Source organism: Hylobates moloch, unplaced genomic scaffold, assembly GCF_009828535.3.
Source record: "Hylobates moloch isolate HMO894 unplaced genomic scaffold, HMol_V3 SCAFFOLD_337, whole genome shotgun sequence".
NCBI classification, from domain to species: domain Eukaryota; kingdom Metazoa; phylum Chordata; class Mammalia; order Primates; family Hylobatidae; genus Hylobates; species Hylobates moloch.
The window spans coordinates 1-24,018 of record NW_026652612.1 but is presented as its reverse complement, the minus strand read 5'-3'; the positions used below and the strand labels follow the sequence as shown (position 1 = coordinate 24,018).

The 24,018-nt window shown below is 51.8% G+C and overlaps 1 protein-coding gene across 1 annotated transcript; it reads right to left on the bottom strand.

Moving 5' to 3' along the window:
* Positions 1 to 10,315: 10,315 nt before the first annotated feature.
* LOC116464253 (mucin-12-like) lies at positions 10,316 to 24,013 on the bottom strand (the record flags this gene model as incomplete). Its single annotated transcript, XM_032147554.2, has 11 exons — positions 10,316 to 10,625; positions 11,260 to 11,348; positions 13,219 to 13,295; positions 14,817 to 14,978; positions 15,743 to 15,905; positions 15,995 to 16,066; positions 16,443 to 16,594; positions 19,730 to 19,794; positions 20,128 to 20,255; positions 22,305 to 22,406; positions 23,365 to 24,013. Coding segments are annotated over 11 exons (1,701 nt in total), but the record flags the coding sequence as incomplete, so codon positions are not given.
* Positions 24,014 to 24,018: the final 5 nt, after the last annotated feature.

The following is a 24,018-nucleotide window of genomic DNA, read 5'->3' as shown; positions in this document are numbered from 1 at the left end:
TTGAGATGTAGTTTTGCTCTTGTTGCCCAGGCTGGAGTGCAATGGTGTGATCTTGGCTCACCGCAACCTCTGCCTCCGGGGTTCAAGTGATTCTCCTGCCTCAGCCTCCCGAGTAGCTGGGATTACAGGCGTGTGTCACCACACCCCAACTAATCTTGTATTTTTAATAGAGATGGGGTTTCTCCACGTTGATCAGGCTGGTCTCGAACTCTCAACCTCAGGTGATGTGCTGGCTTCAGCCTCCCAATGTGCGGGGATTACAGGCATGAACCACCACATCCGGACTTATTTATTTATTTTTTGAGAGACAGTGTCTCTCTGTATCGCCCAGGCTGGAGTGCAGTGGGGCAATCACAGCTTACTGCAACCTCAAATTCCTGGGCTCAAGCAATTCTTCCACTTCAGCCTCCTGAGTAGCTGGGACTACAGGCATGAGCCACCATGCCTAGCCAATTTTTTAAAAGTTTTTGTTTGTTTGTTTGTTTGTTTGTTTGTTTTGTTTTCGTAGAGACAGGGGTCTCACTATTGCTGCCCAGGCTGGTCTTGAACTCTGGGCCTCAAGGGATCCTCCTGCCTCAGCCTCCCAAAGTGCTGGGATTACAGGTATGAGCCACCGCATCCAGTCCAAAATAGTTTCTATAACTGTGTTCCATATGTGCAATAATCCAATAGAAACATGAAAAATGTGTATATAAACAAACAGAACTTCTAGAGATAAAAAAAAAATACACCAGATGGGATTAAGGACAGATTAGACATTGAAGAAGAAAATAAACAATGATGTGAAGGGATGGCAATAGAAACTATCCACACTGAAAGACGTAAAGAAAAAATGAGCAGAGCGTGGTGGCTCATGCCTGTAATCCCAGCACTTTGGGAGGCCAAGGTGGGCAGATCACAAGGTCAGGAGTTCGAGACCAGCCTGGCAAATATGGTGAAACCCTGTCTTTACTAAAAATACAAAAACTAGCTGGGCATGATGGCATACACCTGTAGTCCCAGCTATTCAGGAGGCTGAGGCAGAAGAATCACTTGAACCGGGAGGCGGAGGTTGCAGTAAGCCAAAATCGCGCCACTGCACTCCAGCCTGGGTGATGGAGCAGGACTCCATCTCAAAAAAAAAAAAAAAAAGGAATTAAAAAAAAATTTAAGGGTGGGGTGCGGTGGCTCACGCTTGTAATCCCAGCACTTTGGGAAGCCCAGACAGGCAGATCACTTGAGCCCAGGAGCTCGAGACCAGCCTGGGCAACATGATGAAACCTCCATCTCAACAAAAAATACAAAAATTTGCTGGGCATCGTGGCATGCACCTGTAGTACCAGCTGCTTGAGAGGCTGAGACAGGAGAACTGCTTGAGCCCGAAAGGCGGAGGTTGCAGTGAGCTGAGATTGCATCACTGCACTCCAGTCTGGGCAATGGAATGAAACCCTGTCTCAAAAAAAAAAAAAAAAGAATTTTTTTTTTAAAGATTATCAGTAAGTGTTGGGACAACTTTAAGCAGCCTAATATATAGGAGTCCCTAAAGGCAAGGAGAAAAAGGGGTAACTAAAAAATATGTGAAGAAACAACGGCCCCACATTTTCAAACTTGATAAAAACTATAAGCCCACAGCTCCAAAAAGTTCAACAACTCCAAACACAAGAAACGTGAAGAAAACTACCAGGGCACTAGGATTCTACAGATATTAAAATGGAGATCTGTAAACAACTTCATGCCAATAAATTTGACAACTTAGATGAAATGAACAAATTCTCTCGAAGACACAAACTAGAAAAGCTCACTCGAGAATAAATAGATTGGCCAGGCATGGTGGTTCATGCTTGTAATCCCAGCCCTTTAGGGGACTGAGGGGCGGTGAATCACTTGACACCAGGAGTTCGAGACCAGCCTGAGCAATAGAGAGAAACCTCATCTCTACAAGAAATATAAAATATAAAAATTAGGACTGGACGTGGGCCCTAGGTGCCCCACCCCCAACCTCACTTACTACCTTTCATCCACACTGGATTCATGTAAATTAATATAATATAATATAATTTCTTTTTATTACTTTTAATAGACGTAGAGATGGGGTCTTGCTATGTTGCCCAGATAGTCTCAAGCTCTGGGTCCAAAGTGATCCTCCAGCCTCGGCCTCCCAAAATGCTGGAGTTACAGACATGAGCCACTGTGTCTGGCATATTATCTTTCAATAATTAAAAAATAAAATAGGCCGGGCGTGATGGCTCACACCTGTAATCCCAGCACTTTGGGAAGCCAAGTGGGGAGCGTTGCTTGAGGCCATGAGTTTGAGACCAGCCTCGGAAACACAGCAAGACCTTGTCGCTACTAAAAATAAAAAAAGTTAGCTGGGCGTGGTGGTGCGTGCCTATAGTCCCAGGTACTCAAGAGGCTGAGGTAGGTGGATCACTTGAGGCCACAGTTTGAGATCAGCCTAGGCAACATAGTGAGATGCTAACTCTACTAAAAAAAAACTAATCGGGCGTGGTGGTGCATACCTCTCGTCCCAGCTAATTGGGAGGCTGAGGCGGGAAGACCACTTGAGCCCAGGAGTTCAAGGCTGCAGTGAGCTATGGTGGCGCCACTGCACTCCAGCCTGGGCAACAGAGCGAGGTCATATCTCTTAAAAACCACAAGAAATCTTTGAACAAAGGGCCTTGCATGTCCATTTTGCTCTGGGCCCTAAAATTATGTAACCAGTTTCATCTAGAACAAGATGAGAGGTCTCAGCCCCATTATCTCAGCACTATGAGCTGCATGAAGTCACTTAATCTGTGGGATGCTAGTGGCTGGGGTCGGCTACCTAAGACAGACTGTGCCAGGGATGGAGTGGCAAGGCCAAGTGACCAAGGCCAACGAGGCTTCATGGCTCCCATAGCCAGCCCTCCTTATGGCAAAGCCAGGCCATAGGCCCAGGCCCACAGCAGGACTTCCTGGAAACAGCATACCCCTGTCCCTGCCTGGGCCTGGCCCCTGCAGGTAAATCCAGGCAGATATAGGAGGCCAAGGGCTCCCCGTGAGCATCTTCACTCCACTGTGCCCGGTAGGCCCTGACCCCCTGACCCCCAGGAGGTGGGAAGAGGGTGGAGTCAGAGGGAAGTAAGAAGGCTTTGCAGGGGTGAGTATAGGAGATAAGGGGAGAGAAGGGACTGGGACTTGGACAGTGTTATTGGGGTGAGTCCACCACACATAGCAAGCACTCAGTTCTGCAACATCCACTGTGTGGGCTCCTCCATAACTGCTTTCTTTTATTTTTATTTTTTCTTTCTTTATTTTTTGAGACAAGGTCTCATTGTTGCCCAGGCTGGAGTGCAGTCTTGGCTCACTGCAATCTCCGCCTCCTGGGTTCAAGCAGTCCTTCAGCTTCAGTCTCCCAAGTAGCTGGGACTACAGGCACGTATCACCATGCCCAGGTTTTATTTATTTATTTATTTATTTTGAGAGAGAGTCTCGTTCTGTCACCCAGGCTGGAGCACAGTGGCATGATCCTGGTTCGCTGCAACCTCCACCTCCCAGGTTCAAGCAATTCTCCTGCCTCAGCCTCCCGAGTAGCTGGGATTACAGGGGCACACAACCACACCTGGCTAGTTTTTTTGTATTTTTAGTAGAGGCGGGGTTTCACCATGTTGCACAGGCAGGTCTCTAACTCCTGACCTCATGTGATCCACCCGCCTTGGCCTCCCAAAGTGCTGGGATTACTGGCGTGAGCCACCGCGCTTGGCCTATATTTTTTGTAGAGACGGATTTTCACCATGTTAGCCAAGCTGGTCTCGAACCCCTGGCCTCAAGTGATCCGCCTGCCTTGGCCTCCCAAAGTGCTGGGATTACAGGTGTAAGCCACCATGCCCAGCCTCTTTTTTTTTTTTTTTTTTCTTGAGACGGAGTCTCCCTCTGTCACCCAGGCTGGATTGCAGTGGTGCAAACATGGCTTATTGCAGCCTCCACCTCCTGGCCTCAAGTGATCCTCCTACCTCAGCTTCCCAAGTAGCTGGGACCACAGGCGCACACCACAATGCCTAATTTTTACATCTTTTTGTAGAGATGAAAGTCTCCCTGTGTTGCCCAGGCTGGTCTCAAACTTCTGGGCTCAAGTGATCCTCCCACCTCAGCCTCCCAAAGTGCTGGGATTCCAGGCATGAACCACCCATGCCTGGTCCTCTAATTGTTTTTATGTTGGCTCTGCTCTCCCCAACCCCATTAAATTTTTCTTTTTTTTAGAGACGTGGTCTCCGTCTGTCACCCAGGCTGGAGTGCAGTGCTCAAGTCGGGTGCTGGTGGCCACGGTCGGCCACCTAAGACAGAGTGTGCCAGCCTCCCAAAATGCTGAGATTACAGACATAAACCACTGCTCTTGGTCAATGATTTCTTTTTTTAAAAGAAGGCCTGCTACCTCCCATCAAGATGGAGGTGGAAGTTGCAGTGAGCTGACATCACGCTACAGCACTCCAGCCTGGGTGACAGGGCAAGGCTCCATCTCAGAAAAAAAAAAAAAAAAAAAAAGGGAGGAGACGGAGCGGGGAGGAGGTTTGGGAGGGAAATAAAAGATCAGTGCTCAAGTGCTATTCTCCATTAATTTTGACCAATTACAGAGAAATAGATTGTTCATGTTGAAGCCAAAGCATTCATCTGATCTCAGAAGGTTAGGGCAATGGGTTGGGTTGAGGCCCTGCAGACCATGCAACTACCTCCCCACTGGAGGGCCATGGGAGGTGGGCGGATGGGGATGGAAGAGAAGGAGGCAGAAGCAGTTGGGGTCACATCCCCCCTTCTCCTCACTTGTTTCCTCCCTTGCTGTTTTTTTTCCAGCTATTAGCAATTTCTTCTTTTTCTTTTTTTTTTTTGAGATAAAGTCTCACTCTGTCGCCCAGGCTGGAGTGCAGCGATGCCATCTCGGCTCACTGCAACCTCTGCCTCCCAGGTTCAAGCGATTGTCCTGTCTCAGCCTCCTGAGGGGCTGAGATTACAGGCTTGTTACACCATGCCCAGCTAATTTTTCTATTTTTAGTAGAGATGGGGTTTTGCCGGGTTGACCGGGCTGATCTTGAACTCCTGACCTCAAGTGATCCACCCACCTCAGCCTCCCAAAGGGCTGGGATTACAGGCATGAATCACTGCTCCTGGTCAGCAATTTCTGTCTCTTTTTTTTTTTTTTTTAAAAAAAAAAAAAGCCTGCTCCCTCCCATCGAAAAGTGGGCAAAGGTCATAAACAGACACTTCTCAAAAGAAGATCTACAAATGACCACCAAGCATATGAAAAAATGCTCGACATCACTAATTTGCATCAGGGAGATGCAAATGGAAACCACAATGAGATACAGAATATATCCCAGTCACAATGACCGTTATTAAAAAGCCAAAACAAAACAAAACAAACAAAAACAAATAGATATTGGCATGGATGTGGTGAAAAGGGAACGCTTATACATTGCTGACAGGAAGTAAATCAGTACAACCTCTATAGAAAACAGTATGGAGATTTCTCAAAGAACTCAAAGTACATCTGCCATTTGATCCTGCAATCCCACTACTGGGTATCTAATCAAAAGAAAACAAGTCACTGTATCAGCCAGGCGCAGTGGCTCACACTTTGGGAGGCTGAGGTGGACAAATCACTTGAGGTCAGGAGTTCGAGACCAGCCTGGCCAACATGGCGAAACTCCCGTCTCTACTGAAAATACAAAAATTAGCCAGGCATGGTGGTGGGCGCCTGTAATCCCAGCTACTCAGGTGGCTGAGGCAGGAGAATCACTTGAACCTGGGAGGCAGAGGTTGCAATGAGCTGAGATAGTGTCACTGCACTCCAGCCTGGGACAGAGTGAGACTGTCTTAAAAAAAAAATAAAAACCAAAAATATTTCTTTTTAATTTTGAAAGGTCTGCTCCTCATGCCCCACCCCGGCAGGGTCTCCCCTCATTCCTTTCTGTTGTGAGCTGAACTGAAACTCTAATCCCCAGTGCCCCAGAAGGTGGCCTTATTTGGAGATAGGGTTTTTGCAGGGGATCGAGTTAAACTGAGGTCACTAGCATGGGTCCTAACCCAACACAGAGATAGATACACCCACAGCAAGATGAGGTAAAGATGGAGGCAAAGCGTCTACCAGCCCAGGAACGCCACAGATTGCCACCAACCACCCGCAGCCAGGAGAGAGGCCCGGGACAGACCCTTCCCTGGCAACTTCAGAGGGATCATGGCCCTGTGACACTTCGGTTTTAGATTGTGGCCTCCAGGACAGCAAGGCAATCCATTTCTGTTATCATAAGGCATGGAGATTGCAATACTTTATAATGACAGCCCCAGGGAGCAACAACTACAATTTTTTCTGGTCCCCTGTGGTTACAGGGGTGGGCTTGAGGCAAGGAGAGTTAATGCAGATTCCTGGAGGGTTCCCTGGAGGAGGTGGGTGTTTTTGATTTTTTTGGAGACAGGGTCTCACTCTGTCATCCAGGCTGGAGTGCAGTAGTGCAATCACAGCTCACTGCAGCATCGACCTCCCAGGCTCAAGCGGTCCTCCCACCTCAGTCTCCCAGGTAGGTGGGACACAGGCGTGCACCACCATTTCCAGCTAATTTATTGTAGAGATGGGGTCTTGCTATGTTGCCCAGGATGGTCTCAAACTCCTGGGCTCAAGTGATCCTTCCACCTTGGCCTCCCAATATGCCTGGATTATAGGCATGAGCCACTGCACCTGGCCTGGGAGGGGAGCCTTGTTGATGGGAGTAGGGAGCCGGGGTAGATATTTGAAGTTCCCTTAGAATTTCTCAGGAGGGTACTGGGTGCAGTGGCTCACGCCTGTAATCCCAGCACTTTGGGAAGATGGATCACTTGAGGTTCTGAGTTCAAGACCACCCTGGCCAACATGGTGAAACCCCGTCTCTACTAAAAATACACAAATTAGCTGGGTGTGGTAGCGTGCACTCATAATCCCAGCTACTCAGGAGGCTGAGGCAGGAGAATTGCTTGAACCTGGGAGGTGGAGGTTGCAGTGAGCTGAGATGGCGCCACTGCACTCCAGCCTGGGTGACAGACGGAGACTCCTTCTCAAAAAAAAAAAAAAAAAAAATCTCTCTGGAGGAGGACAAGAGTGGGATGGTGATGGAAGTGCCAGATGGGGACAGAGCCCTAAACAGGGATGGGGGGAGGGCAGAGGGATACCTGCCATGGACAGGTGACTGAGCACCCAGGCCTTGGTGGCCCTCATGCTGGGTGTAGGGGTGAGAGGGCATCTGTGATGGCAGGGCCGGGCTGGGCGAACAGACAGGACATTGTGTTTTGTTGACAAGCAATATAACCAGGTGACCTGCGGGATGAGAGGGTGTGTCTGCTGGGAAGGATCAGGCTGAGGCCACTGCAGCTGTCTCTCTAGACCCACGCCCTGCCCTGGTATCCCCAGCCCCGTGACTTGAGCAGGCGTGAGGCTCTGGGTCCCTGGAGAGGGAACATGGAAAGGGTCAGAGGCTGCTCAAAGCTGGCCAGGGCCCCAGAGGACAGCCAATGCCAGGCACAGAGACGGAGGAGCCACAGAATCCTGGAGAGCAGGAACAGGGTCTGAAAGGTCACATTCTACAAAGGCAGAGACTGAGGCTAGGGATGAAATCAACGATAACACGCAGAAAGTGGGGAGAGGCCAGGAGGGGGCCAAGGAGAGGCGGGGAGAAGAAGAAAGAGAAGAGAGGGGGAAGGAAGGGGCTAGAAGAACCCAGGAAGAGGGAAGGGAGGAGCAGAGAGAAAGAAAGGAGGGGGCCAGGAGCAGTGGCTCACCCCCGTAATCCCAGCACTTTGGGAGCCCAAGGTGGGAGGACTACCTGAGGTCAGGAGTTTGAGACCAGCCCGGTTAACATGGTGAAACCCTGTCTTTACTAAAAATATACAAAAATTAGCTGGGCATGGTGGCGTGTGGCTGTAATCCCAGCTACTCAAGAGCCTGAGGTGGGAGAATCGCTTGAACCCGGGAGGAGGAGGTTGCGGTGAGCTGACATTGCGCTACAGAACTCCAGCCTGGGTGACAGACTGAGGCTCTATCTCAAAAAAAAAAAAAAAAAAAAAAAGGAAGGAGACAGGGAGACAGATGGGGGCACGGATTGGGAGGGAAACAGAAGATCCTGTCTAAGATGCCGTTATTAGGGATACATCACCAAGGGTCTGGGAGGCGCAGAAAGTGCAAGGGAGTGTTTTCATTACGACAAATGGGCTGGCAGGTCTGGGTGACATCGCCACAGGGTGACATCTCGAGGGGCAGGGACCCTGAGGTCTATGGGTCCAGTTTCTGTCTTGGTTCCCCTACGCCCTTCTCTGGGGGCAGGTGAGGGGCAGAGAGTCCAACTGGAACCCACTGTCATCCATCCTGCCCTGAGCCCCCCGGGTCCCCACGGCCATGAAGCCCCAAGCGGCTGAGCTGGAACGATCCTCAGAGGTCGTAATGCCTTGTCTTCTGAGGAGACTGAGGCAGGAGATGAACTGAGCAGCCCCAGGGTGCACAGCTGTTTCATGGCAGGATTAGAATCTGGGGCTTCTGAAACCCCATTTTGTGCCCGTGTGGCTACATCCCGGAAACATTCCCGGGGCACACAGCAGGGTGTGCTGGTATGGGAGGTGACAGGGAGCTGGCGGGAACATTCACTGGGTAAGGATAGACTCTAATATGGGTTGAGCATCAGTCTTGTGCCAGGGATCATGCCTGGCGGGGAGCTCTTTTCAATCCCAGCAGCTGCCCTGAAAAGCAGGTGTTATTATTCTTACTTTCCAGAGGGGAGACTGAGGCTCAGAAGGGGAAACTAAGGCTCAGAGACCCTCAACTGGAGGAGGCTCCAATGCCCTGGCTCTTCCCCCAAAAGCTCACTGGAGAGAAAAGAGAAGTCCAGGGGCTGGGCACAGGGCTGAGCTCCAGGCAGAGGGCACCCCCCCATTGGTGCCCTGGAGGCAGCCTTCCCTCGGGGATGGGCAGACAGCAGGCTGGCCCCTGGGATGGGGACCTTGTGGGCAGCGGGGCATGGGGGTCACTCACCCTGCTCTGCAGCAGCTTGTGGGGGCAAGAGCGAGAGGACCAAGGTCAGCAGACACAGTGCCATGGTCCCTGGTCTCGGCATCGGAGCTCCGAGCAGGTCTCACTTGCCTGTCACCCCCAAAGGAGCTGGCGAAATGAGCCTCAGAGAAGCAAACTCATAAATAAAGGGTGCCAGAGACCTTTGGTCCCTGAGACACTGGGGATCAGGGGCCAGCCTGAGCCTGAGTCAGTCTGGAAGCTTACCTCATGACTTGGGGCGCAGGGCCTGTTTCAGACCAAAGGGCAGAGGGAGGGGGTGCCGCTCCCTGGCCTGGCAGCCCATAGGCGTGAGGGTTATCAGCTTTATCACCCCAACAGAGGGGCAGCCCAGGGGGCCTGTAGGAGCCAGGGGGGAGCTGATGAGATCCCCCCGACCGAGGGTGGTGGGAGATGGGCAAGAGGGACCGGGCCTGAGCTGGGAAAGGAGGAGGGTACCACCTGCATTTGACCCTAACCCCTAGCAGAGACGCCCCCTTTGTCTCTTCTCTAACCCTTCTTATTGGCTGGGTATGGTGGCTCACACCTGTAATCCCAGCACTTTGGGAGGCTGACATGGGAAGATCACTTGAGATCAGGAGTTTGAGACCAACCTGGCCAACATGATGAAACCCCATCTCTACTAAAAATACAAAAATCAGCCAGACATGGTGGTGGGCGCCTGTAATCCCAGCTACTCAGGAGGCTGAAGCAGGAGAATCGCTTGAACCTGGGAGGCGGAGGTTGCAGCGAGCCAAGATAGTGCCACCATACTCCAGCCTGGGCAACAGAGCAAGACTCTGTCTCAGAAAAAATAAATAAATAAAATAACCCTTCTTATTGTCCTATGAGTCTACCCTGAAGACATGGCCATGCCTGGGCAGGGAGTTCCTGGGTTTGGTCTGTGGGTTCCGAGGTAAGCACGGCGCCCATGGCCATCTGGAGTGACCCTGCCCTGTGCAAGCTCCGCGGAGCCAAGTGCTCACTCCCTGGCCAACTGGGGTTGAACCTGAGGTCCTCTCCTGTCCCCAGAACCTGACAGTAGGCTTTTCTGCCACAGGGACCTCAGCAGAGGCAGGCCTAGCCCCGTCCTGACTGGAGCAGGGGAGGGGGCCCCCTGCCAGGACACAGGAAGGGGCCCAGAGCATTCGTTCCATGCCCCATTCAGCAGTCAGTCCCGGGAGAAATCCCTTCCCAGGAGGGCTCTGACCCCCAACCCGACCCCAACTGCGGAAGGAGGGGAAGGAAACCTCTCACTTCTCATTCTGAGCTTTAAGATTTGCTTTTATTGGTAGGGAAATTCCAGAGTGGGGAGGCCACCCAGGAGGAGACAGGGGTGCGGAGGCTTCTGGGAGTCTAGAAACTCCTGGATGGAGGGGCTTACAGCCCCCAGCCTTCCCCAGCAGGAGCACAGGCAGGGGACTGGCCAAGTCTGTCAGCTCAGAGCAGGACCAGCTTCAGGGCCTGACTTCGGTCTCCTCTTGACCAACTCCGGAGGCCTGTGGGGGGCTCTGTGTTTGCAGCTCTCCTGCACAGAGACAGATGAGGGTGGGAGGCCCCCGTTGGTTCACACAGCGGATGCTACCATCTCCGGCCTCTGGATGTGGAGCTAGGGGGCGGGAGAGAAGAGGTGAGGCCAAGGGGCAGACCCGGGAAAGGGGGAGCCCCAGGAGGAAGAGGGAGCCCTGGGGGGAGGAGGGATCCCCAGGGGGAGGAGAGAGTCCCAGGGGGAGGGAGGGAATCCTAGGGGGAAGGGAGGGATTCCTAGGGAGAGGAGGGAGTCCTGGGGGGAGGGGGGAGTCCCAGGGGAAGGGGCAGGCCCAGGTGAGGAGCGAGTCCTAGGGAGAGGAGGGCATCCTGGGGGAGGAGGGAGTCCCAGGGGGAAGGGAGGGAGTCCCAGGGAGAGGAAGGAGTCCTGGGGGAGGAGGGAGTCCCAGGAGAAGGGAGGGAGTCCTGGGGGAGAAGGGAGTCCCAGGGGTAGGGAGAGTGTCCTAGGGAGAGGGAGGGAGTCCTAGGGGGAGGAGAGAGTCCCAGGGGAAGGGAGGGAGTCCCGGGGGAAGGGAAGGGGTCGCAGGGGAAGGGAGGGAGTCCCAGGGGAAAGGGAGGGAGTCCCAGGAGGAAGCGAGAGAGACCCAGGGGGAGGAGGGAGTCCCAGGGGGAGGGAGGAAGTCCCAGGGGGAAGAGGGAACCCCAGAGGAAGTGGAGCAGCCTCAGGGGGTGGGGGCAGCTCGCAGCTGAGTCACCTCTGTGCGGGAGTCAACAGTCTCCAGGGTGGGCCGGAAGTTGTTGTAGGCGTTCTCAAGGCCGAATCTGCTATCCCTCAGATTCTGGTCTGTAGGGAGAGGCCGTGATGAGTGATGGGAGCCTTGGTGGGGGGAGGATTAGGGGGCAGAGGGGATTTCCTCTAGGAAAAGGAAGAGTCAGCCCGGCATCTGCCCTACACCCTTTCCCACTGCCGACCACCCCTCCGACCCTGCATCACTGGGCTGCGGGTAAGTGCCGAGCCTGCCTGGGGAGCCGCCCGCTGGACCCCGGAACAGGAGGGAGCGAAGCAGAAGCCCCCCACATGCACGGGGTGGAAGCGGGGGCACGGAGGAGCGGGCGTGCAGCCCTGGACTCAGGGGTGAGGTCAGAGTGGAGCGGGAGACAGGGCTGGCTCTGGGTCAGCAGGGCCGCCCTCCCTCATAGCAACGGTAACCATAGCAGGCAAAAAAGCTGCGTCTAGAATCTTCTTCCAGCATCCTCCCGGAGCACAGCGATCACTTACTTCCTGGTCCCACAGAACTACTCACTCTCTGGACTCCGGGGCTCTCCCTGCACCTCTGACCCCTCTTTGTCTGCCTCCTCCTAGATCGGGGTCCTCATGCCCTACCTGTCCTTCTACAGTGGCTCCTGGAGGGGGGGTTCCTCTTTCACCCTCCTCACTTCTCACTCTGCATTCTCCCCGATGAATGGACAAACCTCTATTCCAGTCCCTGGTTCAGGCTGCAGACCCCTCCCGGAGCTTCAGACAGGCACGAGCCTTGCAGCCTCCCCCTCAGCACCCACCAGCCCCCCAACTCAGTGTGCTCCACCGGCTGCTTCTCCCCCATCCTTCGGGGCCCAAGAGTCAACTCAGACAATCTCGGAAATCCTCCCTCACTCCCTCTCCCTCTCCTACCCCCTCAGCCATATCTCCACCAGGCTGCGTCTCCTCTCCCTCCCCTAACCTCCTCAGCCTCACTTCCTCCACCTGGTCTCCCTGCTTTAGTGCTCCCTGAATGGCCTTTTGAGTAAAAAAAATTCAAAATGTGACCAGGCATGGTGGTTCATGCCTGTAATCCCAGCACTTTGGGAGGCCAAGGCGCGTGGATCACCTAAGGTCTGGAGTTCGAGACCAGCCTGGTCAACATGATGAAACCCTGTCTCTACCGTCTCAACTAAAAATACAAAAATCAGCTGGGCGTGGTGGCATGCCTCCCAGCTACTAGGGAGGCTGAGAGCAGGAGAATCGCTTGAACCTGGGAGACAGAGGTTGCAGTGAGCCAAGATCGCGCCACTGTACTCCAGCCTGGGCGACAGAGCGAGACTCTGTCTCACAAAAAAAGGTGGGCGGCCAAAGCCCCTCAACCCCCCACCCCATTCCCGAAGCCCTGCCAACCTCATGTCCCTCACTCTTTCTTTGTGAGATTGACCTGCCTTCCCTTCCCCACCAAAAGCAAGCTCCTTCCCAACTGCAGCCGTTTCTCATGCAGTGCCCCCTGCCTGGGCACTGTCCTCACTGGGATAAGGCCTCCCTGCTTACTGGGCTCCCACTGTGTTGAAGGAGGAAGCACACCTGCTTACTCACCTGCTCAAGAGTCAGTCTCATCTGAGGGCTTCTCTGACGCCCCCCATCCCCACCCAGGCTGGGTCAGGTCCACCCCTCTGCTCCCTCTGCCCTGGGAATGGCCCTATCACCCCGATTAGCTGAGTGTGCATTGGATGCCCTCACTGAGTTGGTCTCCAGGGGCAGGATCTGGTTCTCAACCGCTCCTGCACCCTTGCACACAGCAGGGGTGGTGTCTGGGTTCGGGGCTGCAGCGGCAGGTGGGGAACGGGCTGTCAGCCACAGCCACCCCGAAGGGGGGAAGGACCCCACGTCACCCCCACAGGCACAGGCACTACCCTGCCTTTCTTCACCCTCCAGCTCTGCTCATCTCCTTGCCCTTAACTAGAGGTACCTTCCCAGATGGCCGTCTTCTGGAAGATGCCAGGGGTGCCTTCCTTTCGCCACTCTTGAGGCACATCATACTGTTCCCTGCAGACAGAAATGCCGTGAGCAGCTGTAGGCAAGGAGGCCGAGGAGGGACTTGGTGGACCCTGACCTTCAGCTTCCCTCGAGGGGACAGTCACAGCCACACCCCAAGTCACAGATGGCAGCGATGATGGCAGAGAACAAAAAGTAGTATCACCATGGCTTCCCCTCTACCAAGGCAGGCACTGGCCAGGCCTCCTGGCTGCCCCTCACTCCCTTTAGTGGGCCTCAGTTTCCATATCCGTGAGATGGGGGCATAGGGTAGCTCCCTTCAATTGCCGACTTCGGGTCAGGTACTGTGCCAGGGTTTCCCAGCAAACTTCACAGGTGCATCTTATCCCATTTTACAGCTGGGAAAAGCAAGACCCAGATGCTCCATCTCAGCTTCCCCATGTGGTGCTGTGCTCTGTGGTGGCCAAGGTGAGTTATAACTAACTACGGGGAATGTCATTACATAGTCTAATTTCCACACATACGCTTCTGTTTCCATTCTCTGTGTTATGGTTTGAATGTATCCTTTAAAGTTCATGTGTTGGAAATTTAATCCCCAAGGCAGCAATGCTGAGAGGTAGGACCTTGAAGACATGATTAGGTCATGAAGGTGCTGTCCTCGTGAAGGGATTAACATCATTATCTCTAAAGTGGGTGTGTAATAAAAGCGAGTTCAGACAGCCAGGGGTGGCAGCTCACACCTGTAATCCCAACAACTTTGGAGGCTGAGGTGAGAGGACTGCTTGAGGCCAGGAGTTTCAGACCAGCCTGGGCAATATAGTGAGACCCTATTTCTACAACACAATTTAATTTAATTTAATTTAATTTAAGGGGCACGGTGGCTCACACCTGTAATCCCAGCACTTTGGGAAGCCAGGGTGGGTGGATCACTCAAGGTCAGGAGTTCGAGACCAGCCTGGCCAACATGGTGAAACCCCATCTCTATTAAAAATACAAAAATTAGCCAGGCATGGTGGAATGCACTTGTAATCCCAGCTACTCGAGAAGCTGAGGCATGAGAATCGCTTCAACCTGGGAGGCAGAGGTTGCAGTGAGCCAAGATCATGCCACTGCACTCCAGCCTGGGTGACAGCAAGACCCTGTCTCTTAAAGAAAAAAAAATAAGTGAGTTCAGCCCTCTCTTCCTCTCTGTCCATGTAATGCAGACTGCCATGTTGCCGTGCTGTGATGCAGCAAGAAAGTCCTCACCAGATGCAGCCCCTTAATCTTGGACTTCCCAGCCTCCAAAACTGTAAGCCAAATAAACTTCTATTGTTTATCAATTACCCACTGGTGGTATTCTGTTATAATAGCACAAAATGGACTAAAACACTCTGCCAAATTGATGTATCCTATAGGAAGGCTGCCCTTTGCTGCACCCAGGGCTGGGAGGGTCTGGGCACCCCGTCTGGCCTCAGCTGACCTCTCTGATTGCTGGCCTGGAAGAAGCAGAGCCTTAGGACATTCAGACAGTGGCCACCTCAGGATCTGTCCCCTCTGTCTGGGCCTGCGGTGCTGGCCCCACAAGCTCACCTGTGCTGTTTTCTCTGGGATAGGCTGAATAAGATGACTAGGATGATCAATGCGAGCAGCAGCACTGCCATCACAGCCCCCACGATCCCATACACGAGGCTCTTGGCGATGTTGAATTCACAGGTCTCTCCCCAGTACCAGTGTGTGTCCGTATTTGGGCACCTGGGGACACAGACAAGCTCAGGCTGAGCCCCAGAGATCCCTCACATCCAATATCCCGAGGGCTAACCCACTCTCCTAAGCACAGGAAACCAGATCTCCCTCACTCCAAGGGCTGGAGCTCAGCCCCCAGAGAGCCTGGGTCCCTGACTTCCTCAGGCTGATGGGCACTGAGGGAGTTGGGGGGACCTGGAGACTGCAGATCAGCAATTCAAATGACTAGGGCTCAGGGGGACCTGAGAGTGTTGGGTGTCTCGTCCCGGACACATGCCATTCACCCACCTAATCTCTAAGCAGCTGCCACCTAAATGGGCCTGTTATCATGTTTTTTATTTTGCACTTTAATTTATGGTCTGTGGACTTAGTGCTCTGGCTGCAGCTAGAGGTAATCTTGACAGCATGGCAGAGATGACATCAGGGAAATTAACAACATAGACAGATATAGAGATTGAGATAGAGATACAAAGATAGAGATAGCGATACAGACAAAGATAGAGATAGAGATAGATTTGGAAATTGACAGCATGAACTTTCTCAGGAAGGGATTGCCCAGCTCTGGGACCTCTGTGTCTATAATCTACTCCTACTCCTCACTCTTGTGGGTGTGGGGGGTGGGGATGAGGATACAGGGGAGAGGTATGTCCAGGAGTGGGGAGGAGGCACCTGCCAAGCTCTACTCAATCCCCCAACCCTGTGGGTGACTGCTGGGGAGGGGGAGGGCCCTATCACCAGGACAGAGTGGGTGCTGGGCTTGTGGGGACACTCACAGGCAGCGGGGGCCACTGCGTTGCAGCTGACATGTGCCCAGGTTACAGTTCATTTGCGACTTCGTTCCTTTGGTGCACTTGTTCACACAGGCCAGCTTCCCATCCAAGACATCCACATAGTAGAATTGGGCATATCCTTCGGCAGCCTTCTGGGTGCATTGCTCTGGGGGAGAGGGGCAGGCAGCATGCATGAGCCTGGCCAAAGCACCCCAGCCCCCACTCTTAGTGCCCACGCTCCACATAGCCGCTTACCCTGGAAGTCAAAGCCCGGCGTCACTGATGAATCCACGAAAGTGTCATCTTCACTATAGCACAGTATGGCCTCTGCCGAGAGTGGATGGGAAAGAAGATGGAACAGAAACACTTCCCTCTGCCTCCCTGGGGGTAGCCAGGCCTCTCTGTCTTCTTCTATACCATGCCCTCCCCTGGGCCAGTGCCCATGGGGGTCTTTGTCCACCCTAGACATGCAGCTGTGCTTGTGAGAAGGCTCAAATGGGGATATGACAGCCTCAGCCTGGGACCCAGAGGGGGCTGTTGGGAGCAGCTTTGGGATCTGGGGAAGGCACCCTGGGCCTGGCTTCTGGGTTCCTGTGGCAGAAGTCTTGGGAGTCCCAGAAGAAAGAAGAGATAGGGGAGGGAGAGGTCAAGGTCACGATCTCCAAGACACCCACAGGTGTCAAGGGGTTTTAGGTGAGCTTACCTCTGCAGGAATCGGGATTAACAGGAATTGTTTTGGTTTCATTCACAATCTTGGCCTTTACAATCTCTGCCAGGTTTTCAAACAGTTTCTCATACTCTAAAGTGTAGTCTGTCTCCAGAATGACATCGTTCTTGACCACGATGCTACCATTGCTAGAAGTGGGAATTGTTTCATTAGTTACCCATGTCACCACCCAGCCAGCGAGTGGAGCCCAAGCACCCAGAGGGGTAATTGGAGATGAAGCCGCCATGTGACCCAGAGGTGAGAAAGAATACAGAGTCTTCCCTCCAGCAGCTAACCACCCAGACAGAGGGAGGAGAGCAAAACGATTCAAGATCTCAAATATCATGATCATGATAAATGCCAATGAGTGAAATGCATCTCTCACAAAACAGAGGCTCTTGGATGAACAGATGGAGAGATTTGAATCCCTGTGTCCTGTTGATATGAAGGTAAAATAGTGCAGCTGCTATGGAAAACAGTATGGAGCTCCTCAAAAAATTTAAAACAGAATTAATGCATGATCCAACAATTCTACTTCTGGGTATATATACAAAATAACTGAAAGCAGGTCTTGAATTTATATTTGTACCCTCGTGTTTTTAGTAGCATTATTTACCATAGCCAGAAGGTGGAAGCAAACCAAGGGTCCATCAACAGACAAACGGAGAAACAAATGTGGTCTATTGTGGAATTATTATTTAGCCTTAAAAAGGAAGTACAAGGCAAGAAGTGCGGTGGCTCATGCCTATCATCCCAGCAATTTCGGAGGCCGAGGTGGGAGGACTGCTTGAGGCCAGGAGTTCAAGACCAGCCTGGGCAACATGATGAGACCCCATCTCTACAAAAAATACAAAAATTAGCCAGCCAAGTTGGTGCACACTTGTAGTCCCAGCTACTCAGGAAGCTGCGGCAGGAGGATCGCTTGAGCCCAGGAGTTTGAGGCTGTGGTGAGCTATGACTGCACCACTGCACTTCAGGCAACAGAGCAAGACCACATTTTTTAAAATTTAAAAAACAAAGAAAAAGTTAAGTTTCTAACCTAGAAGCTACTCCTTCAATAGCCAATGATGCAGCTGTGGGGAGAGAGATTGAGACAAGGCAAGTCATCTGTCACTGTCATTTTGAAAGATAAGTCAGTAGTAGGACTCAGGAGGACTTGAACAAAAAAAATCCTGAGCCAACATGGAAAGACCAGAGTACCGATGCTGAGCCAGGGGCAAGGTTGGGGTACTGGGACCCTCTCTTCCCTGCTGCAAGGACATGGCACCCTTGAGGTGCCCTTCCTACCCCTCTATCTGCCTCTTTCCATTCTCCACTGGGGGCTCTGGCTAGATCTTAAATGTTGGTGCTTTCCAGCTTCATTCCTGGGAAACCCTCGTTTTGTGCCATGACCCTCCCTCGCCCCTGACCTGGGCCATCTCATCCCACTCCCAGGACTTCCAGTGACATCCATCTGGGGATACCAATGCCTGTGTCTCTCATAAGACCCTTTAGAGGCTGGGTGTGGTGGCTCACGATTGTAATCCCAGCACTTTGGGAGGCCGAGGCAGGAGGATCACTTGAACCCGGGAGTTTGAGACCAGCCCAGGCAACATAGCAAGACCCCATCTCTGCAAAAATCACAAAAATTAGGCCAGGGCAGTGGCTTACACCTGTAATCCCAGCATTTTCGGAGGCCAAGGTGGGCGGATCACTTGAGGTCAGGAGTTCGAGACCAGCCTGGCCAACATGGTGAAATACTAAAAATACAGAATTTAGCCGGGTGTGATGACATATGCCTGTAGTCCCAGCTACTCGGGAAGCTAAGGCAGGATAATCACTGGAACCTGGGAGGTGGAAGCTGCAGTGAGCCGAGATTGCACCACTGCACTCCAGCCCAGGCGACAGAGCAAGACTCTGTCTCAAAAAAAAGCAAAACAAAAAAAATTACAAAAATTAGCCAAGCATGATGGTGCAGGCCTGTAGTTCCAGCTACTCGAGAGGCTGAGGTAGGAGGATTGCTTAACCCGAGAGGTTAAGCCTGCAGTGAGCCGTGATTATGCCACTGCATTCCAGCCTAGGCAAGAGAGCGAGAACCTGCCCCCACTGATCCCCCCAAAATAAGACCCTTTAGGGCACGTTCCACTGCTGCATCACGCAACCACTCCATGTGGCTGGGCCCTGGGCACTTCAAACTTGATGTGGTGCACACTGAACTCATCATCTCCTTCCCCCATTCTACCCCTCATGATATTCCTCGACCCAGCACAGGGCACCCCACACCTCCAGCAGCCCAGAAATCTGCCCTCGTTCCTCATTCTTCCCTCCCTCCTCTCCCGCAGCAAATCCCATGGTCTGCTAGTCCTGCCTCCCAAAGACCTTTCACGCTGGACCTGTTTTCTCCTATACTGTCACCTATCTGGTGTAGGCCACCATCATCTCCAGTACAGACTTCTGCTTATGCAATCTCCACCCTACAGCCAGACTGAGCTGTCTACTCCGCAGACCAGACACTAGCCCTCTTGGGCCTACACTGCTGATGCCGAAAGTCTAACTAACTTGGCATGAGCCATCTTTCCAGCCTCCTCCCCCATCACTGCTCCTTTGCTCTTAATCACTCAGCTGTTCTGAGCGTCTTTAGGTTCCTGGAATCTGCCCTCCTCTCTCTCACCTCTGGGCTTCTTCTCATCGATTCCCTCTGCCGCAACTGCCTCTCCTTCCCTTCCCTCTCTCTGGATCATTCCTCCTCATCCTTCAAGCCTCAGTTTTGCTGTTACATTTTTTCTTCTTTTTGTAGAGATGGGGTCTCGCTATGTTGCCCAGGCTAGTCTCGAATTCCTGGCCTGAAGTGATCCTCCCCCCGTGGCCTCCCAAAGCATTGAGATTACATACATGAACCACCGTGCCCAGCCTGTTATCAGTTTTTCCAGGAAGAATTCCTTCTGCCCCACCAAGCTTTACTTTTGGGACCTCTCCCAGGGCACCCTGTGTGCCCCTCACTGAAACTGTAAGCAGACTGCATAGCCACTTTTCCATCTGTGTGTTCTGCCATTCTGAGCTCCAGGAAAACTGGGACTACTGTGTTCCCAGCACCCAGCAGGGGGCTGGCTTTCAACAAATGCGTGTTGAGTGGATGAATGAATGAAGAATGAAAAGTGTCACAGCCCCCGGTGTTACCTAGTGGCTGCAGGCCTCTCTGACCCAACCACTATTGATATTCTAGCCATTGATGATAGGAGGAGGCAGGAAAGCAGGGACAAGGAGGATTTCCCCACATCTATAAACCTGCCCCCCAATATACTCACAGCAATCTCCGAATGTTCACCCCTCTATACTGTGGAAGATCGTCGCCCTTCAAAACGACATCCATCTGAAAGAAACAAGGCAGCGAAGGTCACACAGAGCTAGAGCGTGAAGACTCTCCTGTTCGCCTTCTTGAGACAGCCCTAGGCACCTTTCTGTGGAGCCCATGTAAGGTCCCATAGGAAGAAACACCAACCCAGGAAGCTCCCTCTGCCATAATGTGGGTCATGTGGGGCTGAAGGCTGGAAGCTCTCAGAGGACCTCCTTTCAAGACTTAGGGAGACTGGTAGGGAGGGGGCTCATGAGCAGAAGAACTCAGATCACTAAGTTGGGGTGCACCCCTCAATTTCCTCTCACATGGGACATCACCCTGGGATGTCTGGGTGTGCCTTGGTCTTACCCGGTTCTTGAAGAGGGTACTGAAGTTCTGGTATTCCTGGGAGGATAAGTCATTCATCTTCTCTGTGAAATTCCTGTAAGTCACTTTCACTCTCATACCTAAAGCAGCTCTGAGTTTTTCTGGGGTTTCTGTGGGAAAAGGCCATGATATGCGTAAGACAGCAACCTCCCAATAATGTCCCCCAGGATTGATACATTCTCTGCCTGTGGGTGTCTTGAAGGTGAAAGAAACTTAAGAGGAAGGTGGGGTCACTGTTCCCTGTCTCCCAAAACCCTGAGGAGCCAGTGGCCAGGAGGGAAAGGGACAGAACTAAGTACAGAAGCCGTCTGATGAGGGGGGCAGGTGAGCTAATGGAAAGGGCCCTGGGCCAGGTGCTGTGGTTCACACCTGTAACCCCAGTGCATTGGGGAGATGGGAAGACCTGCCTGGGCAACAAAGCGAGACCCTGTCTCCACAAAAATAAAAAAATTAACCAGGCGTGGTAGTGCACGCCTGTAGTCCCAGCTACGCGGGAGGCTGAGGCCAGAGGATAACTTGAGCCCAGGAGTTCGAGGCTGTGGTGAGCTATGATCTGCACCTCTGCACTCCAGCCTGGGCCACAGAGTGAGACCCTATCTCAAAAGAAATGGAGGTTCTTAAAACTAAAAATAGAGCTACCGGCCAGGTGCGGTGGCTCACACCTGTAATCCCAGCACTTTGGGAGGCCGAGACGGGTGGATCATGAGGTCAGGAGATCGAGACAATCCTGGCTAACATGGTGAAACCCCATCTCTACTAAAAATACAAAAAAAAAAAAAATAGCCGGGCATGGTGGCGGGCACCTGTAGTCCCAGCTACTCGGGAGGCTGAGGCAGGAGAATGGAGGTGGAACTTGCAGTGAGCCGAGATCACGCCACTGCACTCCAGCCTGGGCAACAGAGCAAGACTCCATCTCAAAAAAATATACATATATACCATACAATCCAGCAATCCCACTGCTGGGTATATACCCAAAAGAAAGGAAATCAGTACATCGAAGAGATCTCTGCACTCCCATGTTTGTTGCTGTTCACAATAGCCAAGACTTGGAAGCAACCCAAGTGTCCATCAACAGATGAATGGATAGAGAAAATGTGGTACATATACACAGTGGAGTACTATTCAGCCATCAAAAAGAATGAGATCCTGTCAATTGCAACAACACGGATGGAACTGGAGGTCATTGTTAAGTGAAATAAGCCAGGCACAGAAAGACAAACATTGCATGTTCTCACTTATTAGTGGAATCTAAAAGTCCAAACAATTGAACTCATGGAGGCAGAGAGTAGAAGGATGGTTACCAGAGGCTGGGAAGGGTAGTAGGGTGGAGGTGAGAGGGAGGTGGGCATGGTTAATGGATACAAAAAATGTATAGTTAGAAAGGATGGATAAGACCTAGTATTTAACACAACAGCGTGACTGTAGTCAATAATAATTTAATTGTACATTTAAAAACAACTAAAATAGCTGGGCGCGATGGCTCATGCCTGTAATCCCAGCACTTTGGGAGGCTGAGGCAGGTGGATCAGTAGTTCCATACCAGCCTGGCCAATATGGTGAAACTCCATCCCTATTAAAAATACAAAAATTAGCTGGGCATGGTGGCCTATGCCTGTAATCTCAACTACTCAGGAGGCTGAGGCAGGAGAATCGCCTGAACCCAGGAGGTGGAGGTTGCAGTGAGCCAAGATCGTGCTACCACACTCCAGCCTGGGAGACAGAATGAGACTCCCTCTCAAAAAATAAAATAAAATAAAATAATAAAATAATATAAAATAACTAAAATAGTACAATTGGATTGTTTGTAACATAAAGGTTAAATGCTTGAGGGAATGTGTACCCCATTCTCCATGCTGTGATTATTACACATTGCATTCCTGTAACAAAACATCTCATGTATACTCCATAAATATATACATCTACTATGTACCCCCCAAAATTAAAAATTACCAAAAATCGACCACCCCATTTTTCTACCTTCTACTTTTGTCCTTGAAGGCAAAGGTAGAAGGTTCATGTTCTCCTTACAGTGTTGCTGGGAAGAGTCACACCTCCTCCACCTGCAAGTGAGGCAGTGGCTGATCCTTCCAACACTGCCATGCTATTTTCAGGGGTCAAAGGGCCTGCAAAGAGCTGCAGGTCTCAGAAAAGGTCATTACCTACAGGGAAGGATTCCAGAGGGGACAAGCACTGGTAACCAACGTAGCCTTGGGGACAGACGCACTGTTTTCCATTCCAAATTTGTCCTTCCTGGCACAACCCTGTGGAGAGATAGAATCCACAGCAGTCACTGTGGGAGCCCAAAGGGCAAAAACATGCACTCCCATTCCAGGTCCAGTCACTCAGCATCGCACTGGAGAGCAGGACAGTGCCAGATGACCGCACAGCAACGAAGACACCTCTGCTGCCACCCCTGCCCCCGGCAGATAGTAAGAAAGGGAGGAGGAACAGCAGAGAGTAAGGAAACAAAAGATATAAGAGGTCTAGCTATGAAAAAAGCACTCTTATGTACCAAAAGGGGACAACTCTACCCATGGGATCACCTGGAACAGAGAGGAGAAAGAGTTGGAAATGTGAAACGAAACCACAGGAGGCCAAAGCAATCGCGGATTCTCATGATGACAGACAGAAGGAGGCTGGGCGTGGTGGCTCATGCCTATAATCCCAGCACTTTGGGAGGCTGAGGTGGGTAGATCACATGAGGTCAGGAGTTTGAGACTAGCCTGGTCAACATGGTAAAAACCCGTCTCTACTAAAAATACAAAAATTAGCTAGGCATGGTGGTGGGCACCTGTAATCCAAGCCACTCGGGAGGACAAGGCAGGAGAATCGCTTGAACCCAGGAGGCAGAGGTTGCAGTGAGCCAAGATCGTGCCATTGCACCCCAGCCTGGGCAACAGGGCAAGACTCTGTCTCAAAAAAAAAAAAAAAAAAAAAATCCAGAGAGGAGGGGTTCATGGAAGGATGAAAAATAAATAAATAAATAAAACCACCCTGGAGTCATAGAGGAAGGGGAGATTGTCATCATAGATGTGTGGGGACCAGTGAACGGCACATGAACACTGGAAGTGGTATCGAACCCAGAAACTGGATAATCAGTAGACCCAAGTAAAGTAGAAGATAGAGGAAAAGAACCAAGAGAGTTTGTAATGGTTGAAGGAGACTCATGGACAGGTCTGGAGAAGAAGCTAAATGTGGATGAAATGGAAAGGGCAGTACCTGGTGCTAAGGTTTCCAGGCTTTCAGTAGATACAATTGTAGAAGTGAAGCTTGGACTGGTGTGGAAGGTGGTAGATTCCTCAGTGAGGCCTGATGTGCTGGAACTGGCAGGAAAGAGTGTTGTGTAAGTAGGGGATGGGCTGATGTAGAAAGTTGTAGATTCTCCAAGGTCTGAGGTTGTGGAGCGGGCAGGTAAGAGTGTTGTTCCAGTTGCGTCTGAACTGCTGTGGAAGGCTGTTGATTCCTGACCAATGTCTGCGGTTGTGAGGGTGGCAGATAACACTGTTAGGGTGAAGCCTGGGCTGCCAGGGAAGGGTGTAGATTGTTGACTATGAATGGAGGTTGTGGTGCTGTCAGAAAACGCTGTGGTTTCAGTTGAGCCTGGGCTGCTGTAGAAGGTGGTAGATTCCTCATTAAGGCCTGGCTCTGTGGTGCTGGCAGGTGACACTGTTGACGGAGCTGAGCCTGGTTGGCTGTGAGGGGTGGTAAATTCTTGAGCAAAGGATGAAGTTGTGATGCTCCCAGGGGACAGCGTTGTGTCAGTTGAGCCTGGCTTACTGTGGAAAGTTGCTGATTCCTGACTGAGGCCTGAGGTGGTGGTGCTGGAAGGAAACACTGTTGTGTGTGTTGACCCTGCTTGGCTATCGAAGCTGG